The sequence below is a fragment of the Pseudonaja textilis genome, chromosome 2 (assembly GCF_049901715.1).
Source record: "Pseudonaja textilis isolate UNSWEBS1 chromosome 2, rPseTex1.2, whole genome shotgun sequence".
Classification (NCBI taxonomy): Eukaryota; Metazoa; Chordata; class Lepidosauria; order Squamata; family Elapidae; genus Pseudonaja; species Pseudonaja textilis.
The window spans coordinates 216379355-216399727 of record NC_141991.1 but is presented as its reverse complement, the minus strand read 5'-3'; the positions used below and the strand labels follow the sequence as shown (position 1 = coordinate 216399727).

Here is a 20373-nt window from a genome sequence, read left to right as displayed (position 1 = left end):
TTTTAGTAAATATTGGTTAATATAATTAAAAAGCAAAATAGCCCTCAAGTCAAGCTCAATTCTTGATGACATTATGGCAGTTTCTTGACAGATGTGGAAAAAATCTTGACAGTCATATTTAATTAGTGCTTGGATTAGGATCACCAGGAAATCTCAGCATCGTAGAAGTTGAAAAAAATGAGTAAGGCAATATCTAGCAATCCATTTTATAGTGCCCAGAACAAAAAAATGTATCCTTTAGCAGCTTGCAAAAATAGCATTTTTCTTCCAATAATTAAAAAAGCCTATATAGTGTAGCAGTGGTATTAAATTAGAGATGGGGAGAGTAGGATTCAAATCCCCATTCAACTAGGAAGCATAATGACTTGAGTTACTTGGAAGACAGACAGATATAAATGAAAGAATTAAAGTTTAAAAAATGTTGCTACATTCACATTTCTCTATAACTTCATACCTAAGCTATAACTATCACAAAGTTGGAACTAAGAACTAGTTAAACCATGTGAAAATTTCTAACTATTCTTTCCATAAAGTACATCCCACAACAGAAACCCCATTCTTTTCCTATTAAGTAAAATGACGGAAGTTATTTGACAGTCTACGTAAATATTATTCCTAGACTTTATCACAAGACTTAGCTAAAATAAAATAACAAAATATTGAAAAGTCCTAACCTAGTGTAGCTTCCAATTGCAAGCGTCTATGGTGCTTTGAACATTCTTCGATCATATTTCTCATATCTTGAATGCTATGCTTTCCTCGTTCAGCAATAAAGGCATCTGTACACTTTTTAGTGTACACAGATGTTGGTCGAATTGTTTCAGTGCGACCATGTTTAAAAGCTGCAGTACTACATGCTTCATAAGAAGGAAGAAACTTTCCATACTGATGATAGACAGCCATTTGACAAGCAAGTTGAAACACAGCATCCGGACTCAAGTTTTTATTCATTATATACGCTTTCCCATATTTTTCATATCTAAATGATTTTACTCTAAACCTTTTCAATGTTTCATCAAATTTCATACGTGCAGCATTTATTGCAGATGTTATTGAATCATTCAGATCAAATTCAAGCTTGTCAGAAGCTGTAACAAACAAAGCTGGACTGGATTCTGGCACAAGAGCTGGATGCTCTGTACTGTCTCTATAGACTTCATTAATGAAACGCAGAACTGCAACACCATCTCCCCAGGAGTGTTCAAAATTGATTCCCGCATTTCCATCACTAGTGACAATCAGACTAAAGGATTTGTCAAACCAGCGATTAAAACCATATCCATGAAGAAAACAATGAGAGAGTTCAATTTCATCTTGTGGGGAAGCATTATCTAAACAAAGGCAGAAGACCGAACTGTCAATTTTCTTCAAGTTTTCTTCATTACCATTTTGGACAAGTTGCTGCCTTACATTTGCCCAAGTATTTCTTTCTTCAGTTGTGAGACATGAAAGTTCAAATCTAGGCAAGCGATCAGCATCAAATATTATTTGTGCTAAATGAGCTTGGATTTCAGATGGATGTAGAATGTTACCAAAAGGATCCAGTACTTCAAAAACGTAAAGATGACCATTTCTCATCACCAACAAATGTCTTGCAAATTCACTTGTAAATAATGTATCCTTACTTAAATTAGGTATCCTGGTACTATTGAAGAGAGATTTATACTGTGACATGTCTAAAGGATAAGCATTCACTAAATATGCTCCGTACCAGGATAGAGTAGATGGAAGAGCACGGATGAAATGTTTGAACATTTTGCTTTGACCCCATTTGCGGTTTACATAATATATATCTGGCCGTAAATAGTCATTCTTCAAGGTGTTAAGAAACTTTAATGCTGAAACAACAAGATTGGTTGCTCTAATCACTTGATTATTGTATCCAGGTTTGGGATCAGGATTTAAAGAAATGAAAGGGTTGTAGTTGAAAACAACTGACTCTCTCGAAGAAAGATACATGTCATACCAGGGTCCTACAAAAATAAAAATAATTCAGTTAACAAAATACATTTAAATATTTAATATATAAACTTGAAAGACTGCAGTTTCTACAGATGTATTATGGAAATTCAAACAGGTCCCTTCAAATCTGCTTTGTTCTACATTTTCTTTAAACATCAGAAAAGCTGCATTTATTTTTGTAACTTTCTGTAAAACATACATTCTTTCTTAATATACAAATTTAAAAAACAAACATCTCCAATATATGTGTCTGAATATACCCTTAGTTATGATCTGTGAAGTCAGAAATAAAGAAGCTAGGGAATCTAGTGAATACATAATGTTTAGGTTTTTTGCTGAGACCTTCAGTTTGGCTTTTTGTATCATGTACTTGATGTATGGCATATGACCCTTCAGCATCTCCTGAATATAAATAACATAGCTTGTTAATCATAGTGCCAATACAGCACTTCTTTTCCATTACTTTCACTGAACTGATTAAATCAGTTCATTTATTTCTTATAAACAATTAAGATTCTATCATGACCTCGATTTCTGTGACATAATTGTATAAGAACTCTCCATACTGGAAACACCTTTAATTAAATTGATACATTATTTTTATTTTATTATATTTAAACATCTTGTAAAAAATGGATTAATCTCAAACTAATGCTATGTAATATTGTCACTTTTAATCAATTAAATAAAAATGGCACATCCTCATATTTGTACAAATTTCTTTAATCTGGCATTAACATAATTTGTTACTCTAGTTAGTTCTATCCAAACATCTGTCTGTACTGCAATCTTCCAGGAATGATTTTGAGTTCAGATCAAAAGATGTTCAAATTGATAACAAATGCAAAGCTATTCTTAAGTTTTGTATTATTACTGGATTGCATTATTGCTATTGGTATATCAGTATGAGTAATGGGAAGCAACTTTTCCACTTTACTCATCAGATGGCATTAATAAAATATAGTTAATCTGGATATAGTTAAAAGGCAATTGATTTGACTGGAATATAAGTATTACTGTATCTTTAAGAAGCTGCCCAGCGGTGCCCAGCAGTGCTTATAAGACTGTAACTCCTTCCATCCACCTCTCTGCCCCAAACTATGCCCTTTGGGCTGTCCTGCATAGTCCACTTGGCAATGTCAGTATCAGGACTGAAATAGAGGCCCATAACCTCCAGCGGGCTCACCCTGCTGTTACCGCCCCCAAGCCTCTATATTAGCTCCAGCACTGCTCTGTCCCTGAGAAATATGATGGCCAGCCATCCCAGCACCATTGCGCAAAGCTATCATAGGCTTTGCTGCGTCCAGTTGACCTTTGCCAATTTACTCCTGCCGCTAACCACGGTATGCTTGGCCTGACTATAGTTTGCAAGCAGCTGCTGGCCATGCCAGGCTTCTTCCCAAGGCAGTGTGCACCATTCCTTCTCCAAACTGCATGCCCCATTTTCACAATTTTTCAGAAAGCTTCTGCTCTTTCCCAGGTCTCACAAAATCAAGTGCACTATTTGCAGAAGAAATGACACCCATGATTTGGAGAATTAAGTCTTCCAAAGCCCTGTGAGAACGGGGTTTATGCCAGTCTCCAAATAGGGTGCCTGTTCTTGAAAGTCCTGGGGAAGGTTTCCAAAAGATATTAAGCATGGAGGTTAATTAAATCATTAAGGAGCCCAGTCAAGGTCCAAATTACTTGCTTGCAGATGACCTTTAAATTACTCTAGGAAACAATCAAATTAGCGTGGGCCATGGAACTCCAATGAAACAGTTTACCATCCTGTTTCCTTCATCATGAGTGAAGATGCTATTACATAACCTACTTTTTAAGCTTTGGATAAAAAAACTACAGTTTCAAAACAGATACTATACTTATAAAGCCAGATCATCAAAAACAAAATATATTTGCTCAATAAAAATAATTAGCAAATAAAACAAACTTAAATAATGTTAAGTCTGACTCAAGAATAATCAAGAATATTAAAAACAAACCTGATATATAACTTGTATGATTATTAATCCGATCATGTTCAAGAAGATCACGATGTATGATCTTCCCCTCTCCTTTTCCAAACTCTGTAGCAATTTTTACAGTATGTCTAGAAATTACAAATGGATTAATAATGATATTGCACTTGAATCATTATTTATATTGTAACTGATATAATTATAACTACATTTATAATTTATTATTTAATTACAATAAAATATTCTTGTTCCATATATATTAGTAGTCAGAAACTTTTCCAGATGCTGTGTACAATCAAATGGGAACAAACATATATCATAAAATTGCCCAGTTTTGTGAGATTTCAGTGTTTCTAACTAACCTCAGATTTTGGAAAAATTGTCTTCCACAAAACCAGTCCCTGGTGCTAAAACAGATTGGGGGTCCCTGTTAAAAGGCATCAGACTAGAAACTGGGAGACTTTGAGTTGTAGTCCTGCCTTAGACATAAAGCCAACTTGGGCCTGTCACTCTCTCTCAGACCTAAGAAAGAGACAATGGCAAACCACTGCTGAAAAACACCTTGCTAACAAAACTGCATGAATTTGTCCAGGCAGTTTCCAGGAAGTAGACACAAATAAAGGAAAAACACATGTACACACTTTAGGCTATATGGTACTGCTGTGGATTAATATACATACGCTAATGCCAAAGATTTCACTGAAAGGACAGCTTATAAAAATAAAAAAGTGGCACAATGGAAAAATTAACCAATACTGCCTGCATTTTATGTGTAACAATGTAACAACAGTTCAAAGGATCTTGGCTTATGTTCATGTGCAGAGTGTTACCTGATAATTTTGTTTGCCCCCCCCAATTAGTCAAAGAAGCTAAAATAAACTGAACTAAAAAGAAAGAAAAGCTGTAAACTGGAATTTCTGGTCTTCTACTCTCTTTAGAAACCAGAATATAGAAACAATATCTATAGTTTCTAAGATTGTTGTGGGAACCAGTTAGTTTATAATTATATTGTCTCTCCTGCTAGTGAAACAAACCAAGTTGGAGCAATTGGGAAAGATGCAACAATACATTCTTTTTTTTTGGAAAAATTTATTGATTTTTAAAAACAAACATAAACAAACAAAACAAAATATCTTTTTTGAAAGCAGCTTGATCCCGGGTTACATCTCTTCGTACAGACACAAATTCAAGTTCATGCTCATTTTTATATACCATTCCATATCTTATTACCATTCTACATTTTCTATATAGCTTCTCCCCTCTTTTAACTTTCTTAATTTTATTTTATTTATTTCATCTCAATTCAGATCATTATACTTATATTCTTTGTCTGTCCTGTTTCAGCTATCTATTATCTTTTCTCATTAAACAAAATTTCTCCTGTAATCACTGATTGGAGTATGACGCCTTTATATCTTTGCCCTAAAATTATAACACTTAATATAATACATAACTTCCATTCGGATTCTGCTTGGTACATTCTAAAACTACACACTGTATTTTTTTAAAAAGAAAAAATTATGAATATATAATATAATTAAAACAACAATCCATACCAATTCAATTCTATCATTAATATTCACTTAAATCTTAAACATTTTACACATTACTTTTCAAATAGGTGTCATACTTCTATGGGAACACTTATAAACTTTCCATAGTTAGTTATCCCCCACTTCACTTATATTTTATAAAACATTGAGTAATTAAAATGTTCCCATTCCTTCCTAATTCAATTCTCTCATTTATTTCATTTCATTTATTTTGTTCACAAAAGTTTCACTGAATTACACTGACTATTTTATCCCACTTTTTAATCATATGTTGTTTCCAATTTTCTAACATTATTTCTAATACAATAACAATATAATTTTATGTATTTTTTTGCAGAATCACTTTTTCAGTTAAATTTTTACCCATTATCTCTGAATAAATCCTGTTTCTTTACATCTTGCTCCAAACCTTTGTAACTTCTCTTCCCTTCCTTCCTCCCTTGCTTCTTCTCTCTCCCCTTTTTACCCCCTTGTCTTTCCACCTCCATTTCCCTCTTCTGTATTCCCCTTTTCTGTTGCTTTCTAACATTATATCCACTTTTCACATTATTTTTCCCTTTTTTGGCTGTTTTTTTAGGTCTTAAATTCTCCATTCTCTTTCCCCTCTTTCCCCTTTCTTCCCCAGATAAAGTTACTTGTTCATTAAAGATGGCTTCTTCTTTGTCCCAATCTTCTAGTTGCGCAGTCTTTTCTTGTAGTTTCTCATAGGTACAGATCGCCATTTCTAAGAATTGAAAAACGGAGCCAAAAGTGCCCTTCCCTTCTTGTTCCTCTTCTTTATATTTTTTAAATTCCATTTTCAGTTCATCCACAAGTGATGCCATTGTAGAATTTTTTTTAAACAACCACCCAATTGTTTTTAGTCATTCAAATATAATTTCCAAAAGTCACAAAGTCACCAAGCAATCCAAATACACACAAGCTGTTTCTTTTAACACTTTCTTCTTTTTTCACTTTCTCTTCCAGGGGTTACTATTTAGTTGCAAAGTTCCAGTTAAAATGTATCTTTAAAAAGTCTTATTAAGATTTAAATTTAGATTCTTTTGAATTCCAGGCAGACTCCTCCTTCCAAATCCTGCCCTTATTATTTTCCTCTCCCTTCCCACTTATAGCAAAGAAAAAAAAGTTTTAGTGTTCAGAAATCTTTGTTGTCCCCTTGGCATTTAATTATATTTCCAGTTTAATTACCTATTGGTGCCAAAGCGGATTTTTCCGATTTCTCATTCATCTCTCTTCGCTGTCAACGTGAGGAAGGAGAGTGAAAAAAAAAACTTTCCCTTTTCACTTTCATTCGCTGCTTCCGAGTCTTCTTTGGGAGCGATGTATCTTTTATAAAATTTAAATTCCAGGATACCTTAGTTGTTGCTTCTTATCCCGGTCAGCCAAAACTTTCACTTCTTAACTTCCTCCTGCACTTTCTTTTCCAGATGAGTGCTTCTTTGAGGTGGCCATTTCTGACCGCTGCTCTTACTGCCTTTGGGAAAGGGAGTTTAGCCAGCTGAGGAGGAAAGATGCGGCTTTCTTCGACCCTGCTGGGATCTCCCCCCTCTTCACCACCTCTACGGGGTGGCTTAGCCCTGAAGCCAGCTGGCTCGGGGCGCTCCAGCGGCGAGCCCAGGCAGAAACCGCGCACAATCACGGATTCCTCCCTGCCGCCAAAGCCCTGCAAACCAGAAGTTTTTCGCAACAATACATTTTTATTGATCATAAATGAGAAGCCGGAGTTCTACAGAATTTTCACCTAGTGCTACAGGATGTATGAATATGGCTATTTAGTCCATTGATCTAATAAACAACTGTCTAAAATTCCAGACAATAACTTTGCTCAGTAAATCAGGAGATACTGAAGGCTGAATCTGGGATTTTGCAGGGAAATTGTGTGGTATGCACAAATCAATAATTCATCATTGCTCTATAATTCCTCCTCTAGGCAGAGCCAGCAAGACAAAATCCACTAACAAAGATTTGACAATTTAGAATACCAAATACAATTATTTACAGAGAAACAAGTATTTTGTATATTTTTATCTATTTGTATTTTTAAAATATAACTGCTGTATCTGTTCTTTTATTATATAATTATATAATGTCTTTTCTTATACCTGTATTGTTCATCATTCAATAGTGGTTTCTGAGCAGCTAAGTATCTATTGATAGTGTCTTCCAGTTTAGGAATAGGCAACCTGAAAATGGAATCATTAAATTATAAATTGGCATTTCGTATCAGTTCTCTCATCCCATATATGAACTTAGCTGTTATTTATTTACAGGTTTTTTTGAAGGGCATAATATTATTTCCATCAAGGAGAATGGCAGCAATCCCTCACTCACAGATGATTACCTTAACCCAGCTTCCTGTCACCTCCCTAGATGTTTTCACCAACTAGGATAGACAGAGATAGAATAGATATAGCAGAGTATATAAAACTATATGAATAAGTACCTGGTTTTTTTCTACTGATTCCAAAACAAAAGCAGTATTTGATAAAATGACTCTTACAATTGTTAGACATATTTTTAATATTTGTATTGTAATAGATCTTTGTAAAGAATTATTATTTCATAAAATCTAACTTAATAAATCTTAAGTATAAAATAAATATCCAGGTTTATATGTAAACAGATCTTAGATGAAATTACCGATAATTATGAAATCCTTACTGCACTCTGAGCTTAGTTGTTTGTTGGCAAATATTTTATTATCTAACTAGGTAACATAATTGGTGAAAATAAGCAGGTTTACTCCCTGTTTATACACTGTTTATATATGGAACTGTCCTGCCAGTTTTGATGGAGGTGTGGGGTTTTTTCCCCTTTTGATAGTTCCTTAACTAGGATATTTTTTCTAGTTGATGTTTTGTCTGGTGTTAATCTCTGCTTATCTGAATCTGGACTGCTGTAGACTTGTGTTCTGGGCTTTTTGTTTCCTTCTTAACTTTAATTATCTTTTTTGAATATTGTGTAAATATAGCTTGCCTCCATGTGTCTACTGACAACTGATTTGTCAGAATGCCAAGCTTCCAGGAATTTACTAGCATTTTTGAATTTGGCTTGATCTAAGATGCTAACAGTTTTTCAGCTGAAACTGTGGTTGAGTGTGTCCATGTGTTGTGAGACTGAAGTGTTTCATTGTGTCTTGCCATTCATAAATGCACTCTGCTAGTCTGCCCATTCATCTTACACATTGCTGTACCAAAGGTGCTTTTTTCTTTTAAGAGAAACTGGACTTTCTGGTTCTTTTTTAAAGACATTTCCCTTCTTATCCAAGAAGCTTCTTCAGCTCTGACTGGATGATGGGAAATGGAGTCTTCCAGTTGCTTCTTAAAAAGAAAAGCATCTTTGGGACAACCATGACCTGGATGACTGGGAATCTCCATAGACATTACACAGTGGCTGTTCTTACATTGTATAATGTAGACGACTCCTGTTTTTTTTTTCTTGGGCAACTGGGTCTTTTGGTTTACTTAAGATATTTTGGAGGACTTTAGTTGGTTTGTGTGCTGTGGTTATACTGTGTAATTATAATAGTCTGTTGGCTGTTTTCGAGATCTTTTTGATGTGTGATAGTATTGTCCTTTTCATGGCTTGTGCTAGTTGTGCTGTAGTGGATTAAGAGGTCAGGCACTTTTTGATAAAAGTTCCATAGGTATACATTTTGTTGACAGATGTAGCCTGTTTCTTTTTTTCTGGTATTCATAAAATGGATGATCAGATCAAGAGAACCTTCAATGACCTAAGCAAGAAGGGTCAAATCACAAAAGAACAGTGGTGGATAAAAAGCAGAAAACAATACCCTAATCAAGAAACTACTAAGGAGAAAAGCCTACCCCAACAAAACTGGCAAGGCAAATTACTCTGTAACAGCAAACAAATTCTATAATTAATCACACTGAGGATATTGCCTATTTGGGTAATGAAGTGCTTGCAAGCAAACAGCCAGGCATAGAGAGCATAAGAACCCTGAGCTACATATTTTCTTTTCTATTAAATGACTGTCTTCCAAACATTTCAATCTTTGTTTCAAACACTTATAAAAATTATTTCAGAAGTAACTTTTAATGATTTGAAGAATTTTCTATATAAATTCAACTTTTTATAATTAAACACTCAAGCAGAAAGATCAAGCTCTCCTAATATTTGTTATTTTGATTCCTTTCAGATAATTAATTTTTGAACCCATTCAGACTATTTTACTTTTATAGGGTGGAATTTGACTATTCTATTTTTAGGGGAAAATACAGGTGAAACTCGAAAAATTAGAGTATCGTGCAAAAGTTCATTTATTTCAGTAATGCAACTTAAAAGGTAATATATGAGATAGACTCATTACACGCAAAGCAAGATAGTTCAAGTCATGATGTGTCATAATTGAGATGATTATGGTGTACAGCTCATGAAAACCCCAAATCCACAATCTCAGAAAATTAGAATATTGTGAAAAGGTTCAATATTCTAGGCTCAAAGTGTCCCACTCTAATCAGCTAATTAAACCATAACGCCTGCAAAGGGTTCTTGAGCCTTTAAATGATCTCTCAGTCTTGTTCAGCAGGAATCACAATCATGGGAAAGACTGCTGACCTGACAGCTGTGCAGAAAACCATCACTGACACCCTCCATTAGGAGGGAAAGCCTTAAAAGGTAATTGCAAAAGAAGTTGGATGTTCCCAAAGTGTTGTATCAAAGCACATTAATAAAAAGTTATGTGGAAGGGAACAGTGTGGAAGAAAAAGGTGCACAAGCAGCAGGAATGACCATAGCCTGGAGAGGATTGTCAGGAAAAGGCCATTCAAAAGTGTTGGGGACTTTCACAAGGAGTGGACTGTGGCTGGAGTCAGTGCATCAAGAGCCACCACACACAGACGGATCCTGGACATGGGCTTCAAATGTCGTATTCCTCTTGTCAAGCCGCTCCTGAACAACAAACATCAGAAGTGTCTTACCTGGGCTAAAGAAAATCAGAACTGGTCTATTGCTCAGTGGTCCAAAGTCCTCTTTTCTGATGAGAGCAACTTTTGTATCTCATTTGGAAACCAAGGACCCAGAGTCTGGAGGAAGAATGGTGAGGCACACACTGCAAGATGCTTGAAGTCCAGTGTGAAGTTTCCACAGTCTGTGTTGATTTGGGGAGCCATGTCATCTGCTGGTGTTGGTCCACTGTGCTTCATTAAGTCCAGGGTCAACCAGGAAACTTTGGAGCACTTCATGCTTCCTTCTGCAGACGAGCTTTATGGGGATGCTGACTTCATTTTCCAGCAGGACTTGGCACCTGCCCACACTGCCAAAAGCACCAAAACCTGGTTCAATGACCATGGGATTACTGTGCTTGATTGGCCAGCAAACTCACCTTATCTGAACCCCAGAGAGAATCTATGGGGCATTGCCAAGAGAAAGATGAGAGACATGAGAGGCATGAACAATGCAGAAGAGCTGAAGGCCAACATTGAAGCATCCTGGTCTTCCATAACACCTCAGCAGTGCCACAGGCTGATAGTTTCCATGCCACGCCGCATTGAGGCAATAATTGCTGCAAAAGGGGCCCAAACCAAGTATTGAGTACATATGCATGCTTATACTTTTCAGAGGTACGATATTGTTCTATGTACAATCCTTGTTTTATTGATTGCATGTAATATTCTAATTTTCTGAGATAGTGGATTTGGGGTTCTCATGAGCTGTAAGCCATAATCATCTCAATTATAACAAATCACGGCTTGAACTATCTTGCTTTGCATGTAATGAGTCTATCTCATATATTAGTTTCATCTTTTAAGTTGCATTACTGAAATAAATGAACTTTTGCACGATTTTCTAATTTTTCGAGTTTCACCTGTAGGAAGTTCTTCATAGAAAATATGGGAAATATGACACTTTCCCAGTGTCTGTGCTCAGTAATTTCTTGTTTAGAAAAAAAGAAATTCTGCCCATTTAATCATATAATGGCTGTTTTCTTCTGAGATAACAGATAATCAGAGTTGGAAGGGACCTTGTAGGTCATCTAGTCCAACCCCCTGCCCAAGCAGGAGACCCTACACCATTTTTGATAGATGGCAGTCCAATCTCTTCTTGAAAGTCTCAAGTGATGGTGCTCCCACAACTTCCGAGGGCAAGCTGTTCCATTGGTTGATTGTTCTCACTGTCAGAAAGTTTCTCCTTATTTCCAGGTGAAATCTCTCCTTGTTCAGTTTCCATCCATTATTCCTTGTCTGGCCTACAGGCGCTTTAGAAAATAGCTTGACCCCTTCCTCTCTGTGGCAGCCCCTCAAATATTGGAACACTGCTATCATGTCTCCCCTGGTCCTTCTCTTTTATTAGATTAGCCAAGCCCAGTTCCTGTAACCGTTCTTCATATGTTTTAGTCTCCAGTCCCCTAATCATCCTGGTTGCTCTTCTCTGTACTTTTTCTAGAGTCTCAACATCTTTTTATAGTGTGGTGACCAAAACTGGATGCAGTACTCTAGGTGTGGTCTTACTAAGACTTTATAGAGTGGTATTAGTACCTCACTTGATCTTGATTGTATCACTCTATTAATACAATTTAGGATTGCATTAGCTGTTTTGGCTGCTGTTGCACACTGCTGGCTCATATTTAGCTGGTTGTCCACTAAGACTCCTTCTCACAGTTACTGCTATTAAGCCTGGTTTCAACCAGTCTATGTGTATTTTTGGTTTTTCTTGCCTAAGTGTAGGACTTTACTTTTGTCTACATTGAATTTCATTTTCTTAAATATGTTTATGGACAATGCTTTTGGGCTAAATCTGAGCCTCCTTTTCCTGTGCTTGAAATTTTTCCAATTCAGCAGACAGTCATGGCTTGCATGTACACAGTGTCAAACCTAAAACCATTTTCAGCAGCTTTTTCCTAGATCCTATACTTTTTGTGGGTAAATACATATTCATTGCCACTTCCATCCCTATCAGTGAAATGGTGACAAGCAAATCAAACCACGGCATTTTCCAGCAGCCTATATTTCACCAGGCATACAATATGTAACAGGCTGCATTGAAATGGACTGCTGAAATAGGGCTTTCTTGCTTGGTCACTATAATGCCTACTAGCTCAGATAACCTACTTGCAAAAGTAGGTACACACACACACCTCAGGCAACATATCAGCACCTGTCATTCTCTGATTATTTTTCTCATCCTGTTTCTCCTCAAAAAAAACCAGCAGGCCAAATAGTACTGAGTAATTCCTCCTCCCAACAAATGCTTGCCTCAATGGATTCTCTGGGAGAACTTCCTTGAAGAATATTTTTGTCTGGACCTGAACATGAATATTTTTGCTTCATTGACAATATGATGGGGCAGAAAGAGGCCTTGGGCTTTGTATGGGGATCTTCATAGGCCAGAGATATTAGAAAAAGTAGAAGTTATCCCAGGTCTCTGTCAAATCCCAAAGTCAGAGGCTCTACTCCCACGGCAACGGGCATGCTGTTTTTCAAACAGGCCCAAGGGCTTAAATAGTACTGTTTGGGTTACACTCACAGAATGTGTGCGAAATGCGGCATCCAAGTGCCTTCCCCTACAATCGAGTGGTCCAGCTACACTGCAAGAATGGCTGGAAAAGGAGAAGGAAGGATGTTTTCGATGTATTCGGAGTCCACTTACTCCCCTCGCCCCCCCTCCCCGCCAATTTCCATGAAACATAGTGAACGGCAGAGGAACCTGGGCAAGCTTGGCTGGAAATGCATGGTAGGAATGGTGCTTCGATGCACGAAATGATGATCCGTGTCCTGCTCTGACACGATCCCCTCCGGCTGTCCCACGGTCCTCCAGTACTGGCGGCAGCTAACCGCGCACCGCAGCATCGAGGCCCCCCACGGGGGCTTCGCTCGGCGCATGTCAGGCTGCTCGGCCCGGAGAGAGAAAAGGCGAAATGCCACCCCACCGCAACCGGCCTTCGGCGGCACGCGCTCCTCCGAATGGCGGCAAACGGCCGAAGGCGGCAGGAAAGAAGGCCTCCGCCTGGTATCCAAGGCAACCGGAGAACGCGAGGAGCCGTTTTCGCTTCTGAGGGGGCAACGCGGGCGTGGTGGCTGCCGATCTGGCTGACCGCTGCGTTTCACCCCTGCGGGCCATGGCGGACGCGGCCTTTGAGGAAGCTCAGGCTGACCGAGCTTTATTGCTCAATTATTTATAGGATACCTAACTGACTTGGAAAGCATTTTCCCCTCCCTACCGTGTCGTAGGAATAGCTGAGAATCCACATTGTCGCCGGTCCCGTTTACTGAGGCAGCCACCATCTTCTATTCCCATCTCTCCCCTAAAGGGCGACATGTATGGGATGGAATTTACATATATTAAAACGCGAGCTGTAAATTAAAAATAACAAGGAAATAAAGCTTTGCATATATATTCGTTTTTTAAAAAAATCCCGATAGAATTTCCTAAGGCTGTTTTTCTCTTTTCGGTAGATTTATCAATTGCTTTGAGACATATCCTCTTAAGAACACGTGAATCTAAACACTACAGAAATATGTTGTATCTGGAAAAAGAATAAACATTCCAATTCAATTTTTCTTCCTTTTTAAACAAAGGAAGTGGGACAGTGACTCATTTCTGTCTGAAGTATTTCACCTGCCATGAAGAAAAAAACGTTGCGGGAAGTCAGGCAACATAAATTATTACTATTAATAATAATCAGGAAGATTTTTTTAATGCTTCATCTTCCTAAGAAGTCACAGGAAAAAAAATCATTTCTATGATTCTAATTTATCTGATAGGATTACCTTGTAGTCAATGTTAAAAGCCACTGGCACTGTCATTACTTTCTGGCTGGAGGGATGGATGGGTAGAGCCTAGCAATTGCTTTCCCATTAAAATCTAATTAATGAAAAGCATGTTGCCCAATAAAACTTCCCTAACTTTATATGAGTAATATTCATTGTATGCAAGTCATTCTTCAGGTCATCTGCAACAAATTATGGACACAACTCTACAATAGCCAGATATTATGTTTAACATAAATAATTGCAATGTCAGAGGTTTAAAATGAAACAAAGCATCATTGCTTGTGATTCAGACATTGATATTTTGTGCCTTTCCACTTTTGGGGTTTCAAAATGACTTCTTTATTTCAAAGCATCCTCTTTAAATGCAAAATAAAGTTAATAAATAAAGTTAATAAAGATGCTGTTAGTAGATTTGTTTTAGAATTATGCACAACTCCTTTATAAGTGCTCTCAAGTTAGTTTAGTTTACTTTACTTTATTGTCATTGCATCTTGTACAATGAAATTAAACACCATATATTCAAACAAAGAAAATAGAAGATTGCTATTTTTTTTCCATGAGTTTGATTTTATTATATAGATCTGAAATAAATTTCTTTTTAAAATGTTTTGTGGTCCTGAAAGTTCTGTCTTAACATCTTATTTTATCACTATAATATAGTCCCTGAAAGAGATCACAATGATGTTTGTTTAGGTTATAAATCTATGCAGTGTGTGTTTTTTAGTGCTAAGTTCTAACTGCATATGTTTGTTGGTTCTGTCTGTACGAACATGAAGCTTGAGGCTGTGATTTTTTTCCCCAACTTTTCAGAGTATTTTCTTGTCTCTAGGAAATTACAGAACCCATGATGGTGAACAAAGTTGACTAGACTTACTTAAATAACATTCCCTGCCTGCAACATCAACTAGAACCGGCATGTCTTATCCTTAGCCAAAGAGCCATAGGAACCTAAGCCTCCTTAGAGCTTTGACAGTTGCCCAATAGCAGCTGACAAAGTTTATTGGCCTGGAATTGGCACCGTTAACTCCCAACTCAACTCCCAATTGGGTTAAATGGAAAGAAAAAATAAAATAAAAGAGGACCTAAGTACTGAAATAGCAAATAAATATATATTTCTTTGACTGCCTTTATTCAGAGGGGATATAAAGTATAATAATGATAGCTCACCTGCAGAGTTTTTTTTTTTTTTGGCTCTATTTGAGGATAATTGTATGTGTGCCCAAACTTTCCAGAAACCTTTGAGAATGTTTAGTGTGTAAAACAGTGGTTTTCCAGAATTTGTTTTAACAAAAGTGGGACAAAAAAACCCCTACTGTGGATCATCTTTAATTGGAGTTATTTTATTATTAATATTTTATTAGAATTCCAGGTTCTTTCATCAAAAATACAATTCCTCCCTTAACTCCTCATGTTACATTTCTGCCCTGCAACCGTCAGTATACATTGCATATTCTTAATACTTATTGGGCTTTTTTGAGTTAACCAGATTTTCTCCTCTACATTTGTTTTTGTTATTTGCAATCCCAAATTTGCCAGTATTTATTTACCTCTTGGGCTAGAGAATGCTGCTTTGGTTGCACGATGACAGTAGGTTAAATAATATAGTTAGGTTAGGTTAGACAGTAGGTTAAATATATACTATGCTAAATTCATTAAATTAAGTTTTCTGAATAACATATTTGAAATTTTGAAAAATCAATTGAAAAATATGTTTTATTGTCTGTTAAAGTTACTGTAAACCTAACTTGTTTTACATTTCAAGGCTGAATAACTGTACTTTAGCAATTTGGGAGAAAATGAAATAATGTTACATAGTTTCCCCCCATTTTAGCAATACAGATATAACTATTATGTTCAGAAGGTCTTTTCCTTGGTATTTCATGTAAACACCAGAGTTTGTAATTGAAATATTCCCTCAAGAGTTTTATTGACAATGATATTTCTGTAATATTATTAATTTATAGAAGTGCCCAGGGCAGGGCAAATGCTGAAATTAAAATGCTCATTTTTTTTTCTTTTCAAAATGACATTTGTTTGACATCCAACAGATTATTTTAAGATTAAATAAAAATTAATGTTAGCCTGCTGGTTGATAATAAACAGCATAATATGAAATCTGAAACGTTGTGTATTCCTGCTGTTTTAAAAACTGCTATTGTCTTGTGCAAGTGGAAGGGATTTTAAATTGGAGACATTTCTTTTCTAGAATGTTGACCTGTCTCTTAACTTGATCTGCCTGACTTCTTGCATATGGCAACTCTGAAGTCGATTGGCTGCCAGTGAGCTCATGGATTTATTATGCATCTCTTTTCAGCAGCAGCAATATATCACATAGTCTCCTTCTCGTCAGTGAGATGCTACCATTCTCAAAGCTGTAGTTTTATGTGTGTGGGTTTCACCTGATTGTATCAGGCTATGCAGAAATACAGAGCGCTCTTTTGCGGATGTTAATAGTCTTTGTTGGTATCGTATACTGACGTCACGAGGCAATGGCTGAGCTTGAGGCTGCTGGTTGCTGAGTTTATGTGCTAATTTCATCTTCAGCACAGCAAGCAAGCTATTGTCACGGAGCTAACCCTCTTTCTGGTTTACAGAGACAAGATTACCCAACAAGACATGAACGGAAACTCCCCAGAGCTACGGCGATTGCGACTAGGTGAATGAAACAGCCTCAGGAAATGGAGGAAGAATAAATTCAAACGGCTTTGGATTTATAATGCGAGCAGCTTTTGTGGAGTTCGAAGGAAATTTGCTTTCGTGCTTCTGGATTTAAAATCATGTATGTGGATTATTGTTTGTTCCTTTAGCATTAGGACTCCTCTAAAATCAAATATATATATCAGTGTACATCGGTCTGTATGTCTATTTTTTAAAAATGTATATAATTTGGTTTTCCTCTTTTTCCCGTCCTATATTTTCTTAATTTTGTCTTAGTAAATGTTTAATGCAACACATTGAAATGTTATTTATTTGTAGGTCTGTTCACATTGTAGCCTTTGGGAATGAAAGAGATGGATTTTCCGAGGATGATCAGCAGAAGAGTTTGATCTGGACCTATCTCGGGAGAAGTGCTTTAGTTTCAGAGACTGACAGTAATTTGTTATTAAACTCTGCCACTTACCTTAGAAATCCTGCATTCACCGAGTATCAAGCTTGTGTGTTTGGAAACGTCAGATTGGTGATACATGACTGTCCTCTCTGGGTAAGAGAATGTAGTGGAAAAAAAAGTTATAGAGCAGTTTTAAACATGTCTATTCTGAAGTACCTAGGTCTCAAAGTATTCTATTAGGCTTATTTCACTGCAATCGTATAGAATTGTAGTTTTATTACAATCTGGGCCAAGTGCTAAAATAGTACTCAGCCCTTAATATGTTAAATTGGATAAAAAAGAGTTAATCTTTTACAAATTGCTCCCAGTTGAATACATTTTGGGGGTATTTGACAAGCTTAAAATATAAAAAGTATTTTTATTCCTAAATTGAAACAGTTTTTTTGTCATAGAATAAAACTCTTTTTATTGAAACCAATAGAATACAATATGGTTTTTTAATGTTAAATTTTAATTTGGATCTTTTTCTAAAAGCAAATTGTTTAACTTTCAGCTTAGAATATTATTTATACTGCATGAATGTAAACTTGTAAAAATTGACAGTTATTTTTCTTAATCATGCAAAAAATAGCTTTTAATTATGTATCTGAGGTTAGTATTATAACTTATAAGCAACTAGATTCATATCTTAATGTGATATTTTGAGTGATTTATATGGATGTGAATAAATAACCTTTAGTTTAAATTTTAAATACAAGAAATAAATCCTGCATCTGAAATAGCAGAGAGCTACATTTCTATGAAAGTTTATCAATATTGTCAGATAATGTTGGTAATTAATCCTTACAAGTGAAATGCTGCTTATCTTAGTCATTGTTGATAGATAACATATTTTTAATAGGATCCATCCCCTGAAACTATCTGATAGTTGTTGATGATATTCATAGAGTTTTAATTTTAAATGATAAAATAATCCTTTATAATATAAATGATATGCTTCCAATCTGACATAAAGAGGTTAAGAGGAATATTAGGGTGAATGTATTTTTAGAATACCAGGACAGCACGCAGAAGTAATCACTGCCTGCAAGGTGGTCAGGAAAACTAAGAAAGTAAGCTAAACAAGAGAGATACGTAATGAGACAGTTCTTATCATTCTCACCACAGTGTTGTTTTTCACACTGTTACCACAGGCATTATTGAATAGTAGAATTAGATAACACTACAGTATTATAACCACTGCAGTTGTCTGAGCCAAAAGAATTTCTTTTATAGAAGTTTCACTTAGGCTTAAGGCTTCCTATCTAGAAATGGGACAGGTTTAATACCTAATTAATACGAAGAACTAGTTAAAATACTTTTGCTTGAAGAGACATGCTCATTTTTTCTAATTTATTCTGATGATGACATCTAGGATCTATATTTACTGGATCGATATTCAGCTTCAGTTCAACTTTTCCCTACTCCATCCATGAAATATGTTGTATGTGAAATGTGCATAGATAACTTTGGGGAAAAATCTATTTAGTGCGCAAGACTTCTAATGGGACAGAAGAGTAATTGGGGCACATTTGAAGGAGATCTGTAATTACTGCCAAGTAATTATGAAAACATGCCCTAAGTTTATATACTAACTTTAAATTCATACATTTACATGCAAACATAGATAATGGAAGATTATTGATCCTGGTGATCCTGTATTTTCATCTCAAATGTTCATTTCAACCATTACTTACATATGTCTTATATAAGACTTCAGGAATAAACTGCACCTGAGATTAACTTTTTATGGAGGTCATTATTTTGCAGCAGTTTGTAAAGTGTTCTACATACACATAAATCAGACATTGCTTGTGGTATTTACCATGTTAATTTGTACTCAGATGGAATGTTTACTATTTTCTAATTATTCTAGTCCCACTCTGCGATTTTTGCATGTAAGTGAATAAGGATCTCTGAATCTTTGAAATAGAGAGACAATATCTAGGAATATCTGTCATTGGTTGAACAATATCTTGCATGTGTAAAAATCTAGTATTCAATACTAATATTTCTTAATGGGTAATTTATTAGGTTCAGAATGTGGATTGAGAAGCGTATACATGGTATTCATGGTGTAAAACTTCTAAATATTCATTATGTCAAACTATATTATGACATTTCAATTTTATTATTCCTGCTGTCTTTTTGGTGTCTTAATATTGTTCCTGCATACCTTTTGCCTTTTCCATTCCATCCCCACTCGCAGGAACTTCTCATACCTCTGAGCATTCTGAACTTAGCCTATGTTCCCTTTTTTCTCAGTTACTTAAAATATTGGGTAATCTGAGTTTTCAAATTGTGTGATTTCTGAAGTCCTTCGACTTGTGATACTACAACCTAAAAAAGGAGAAAATTCACTAATAGTAGGTCTAAAGTTTTCATCAGCTGACAATAAGAACATTGGATTAACCTTTCATTTCTAAAATAGTGAACTTCCCAGAATGTCACTGGAAAAACAGTTGAACTTCAAATTCTTTTAAGAATAAATATATCATGATTCTAACCTGAACTTTGAAAGCATTACAAAGATTGTAATAAAAGGTGGAATATAACGAAGTGGTCAAAGGGTATAATGCTGGAAAAATATAGACAAACTTAAGTTGGCAGATTCAGTATCTCAGAAAAAGTATTTCTAATTGCTCTTGTAAAATGTTTAGTTAGCTATTTGCTCTTCAATCATTAAAGGACGTTGGAACAGCCTTTAAAAAAAAAGAACACTGTATTTATTAGGAATTTTAGTAATTGATTTCTAATAGCTTATTTTTAACTGATATTCAGAAATGAAGAACTAATGGCAGTTATTTATCCAGTAAATCCAGGTCAGGAACAAACTGCCAGTGAAGCAGTTTATTCAGTTTTCAATTATACCTTTTCCTTAATTTCCAGGAAGGATAACGTTTTAAAAGTCAAATGCTTCTGCTTTCAAAATGTATTAGTACTGCACCAATGAACTGATATTGCTATAATTAACTAAAATGAGTGGTAGTTTTGATGCATGTATTTTATATATAAATTATATCAATAATTGAATAGAAAATTTATCTTAAAATTTAGACAGTTGGATTGGAAATCCTGTA

The 20373-nt window shown here is 35.7% G+C and overlaps 2 protein-coding genes across 2 annotated transcripts in view; one reads left to right on the top strand and one right to left on the bottom strand.

The window, feature by feature from the left end:
- Window positions 1-669: 669 nt before the first annotated feature.
- On the bottom strand, window positions 670-13314 carry LOC113448564 (carnitine O-palmitoyltransferase 2, mitochondrial-like). The gene is made up of 4 exons (XM_087927020.1): window positions 13139-13314; window positions 7576-7656; window positions 3945-4051; window positions 670-1973 (listed from the first exon to the last, which is right to left on the bottom strand). Exons 1-4 carry the CDS (start codon window positions 13312-13314, stop codon window positions 670-672), a joined length of 1668 nt encoding a protein of 555 aa, XP_087783146.1.
- A 3555-nt stretch (window positions 13315-16869) lies between these two features.
- Window positions 16870-20373, top strand: part of RHOBTB3 (Rho related BTB domain containing 3) — a gene marked incomplete at its 5' end in the record, with an annotated part of 33079 nt that continues 29575 nt past the window's right edge. Inside the window, 2 exons of the mRNA XM_087923221.1 lie at window positions 16870-16984; window positions 17199-17407. Of these exons, the coding sequence (XP_087779347.1) occupies window positions 16870-16984; window positions 17199-17407 (324 nt within the window). The remainder of the gene's footprint in view (window positions 16985-17198; window positions 17408-20373) is intronic.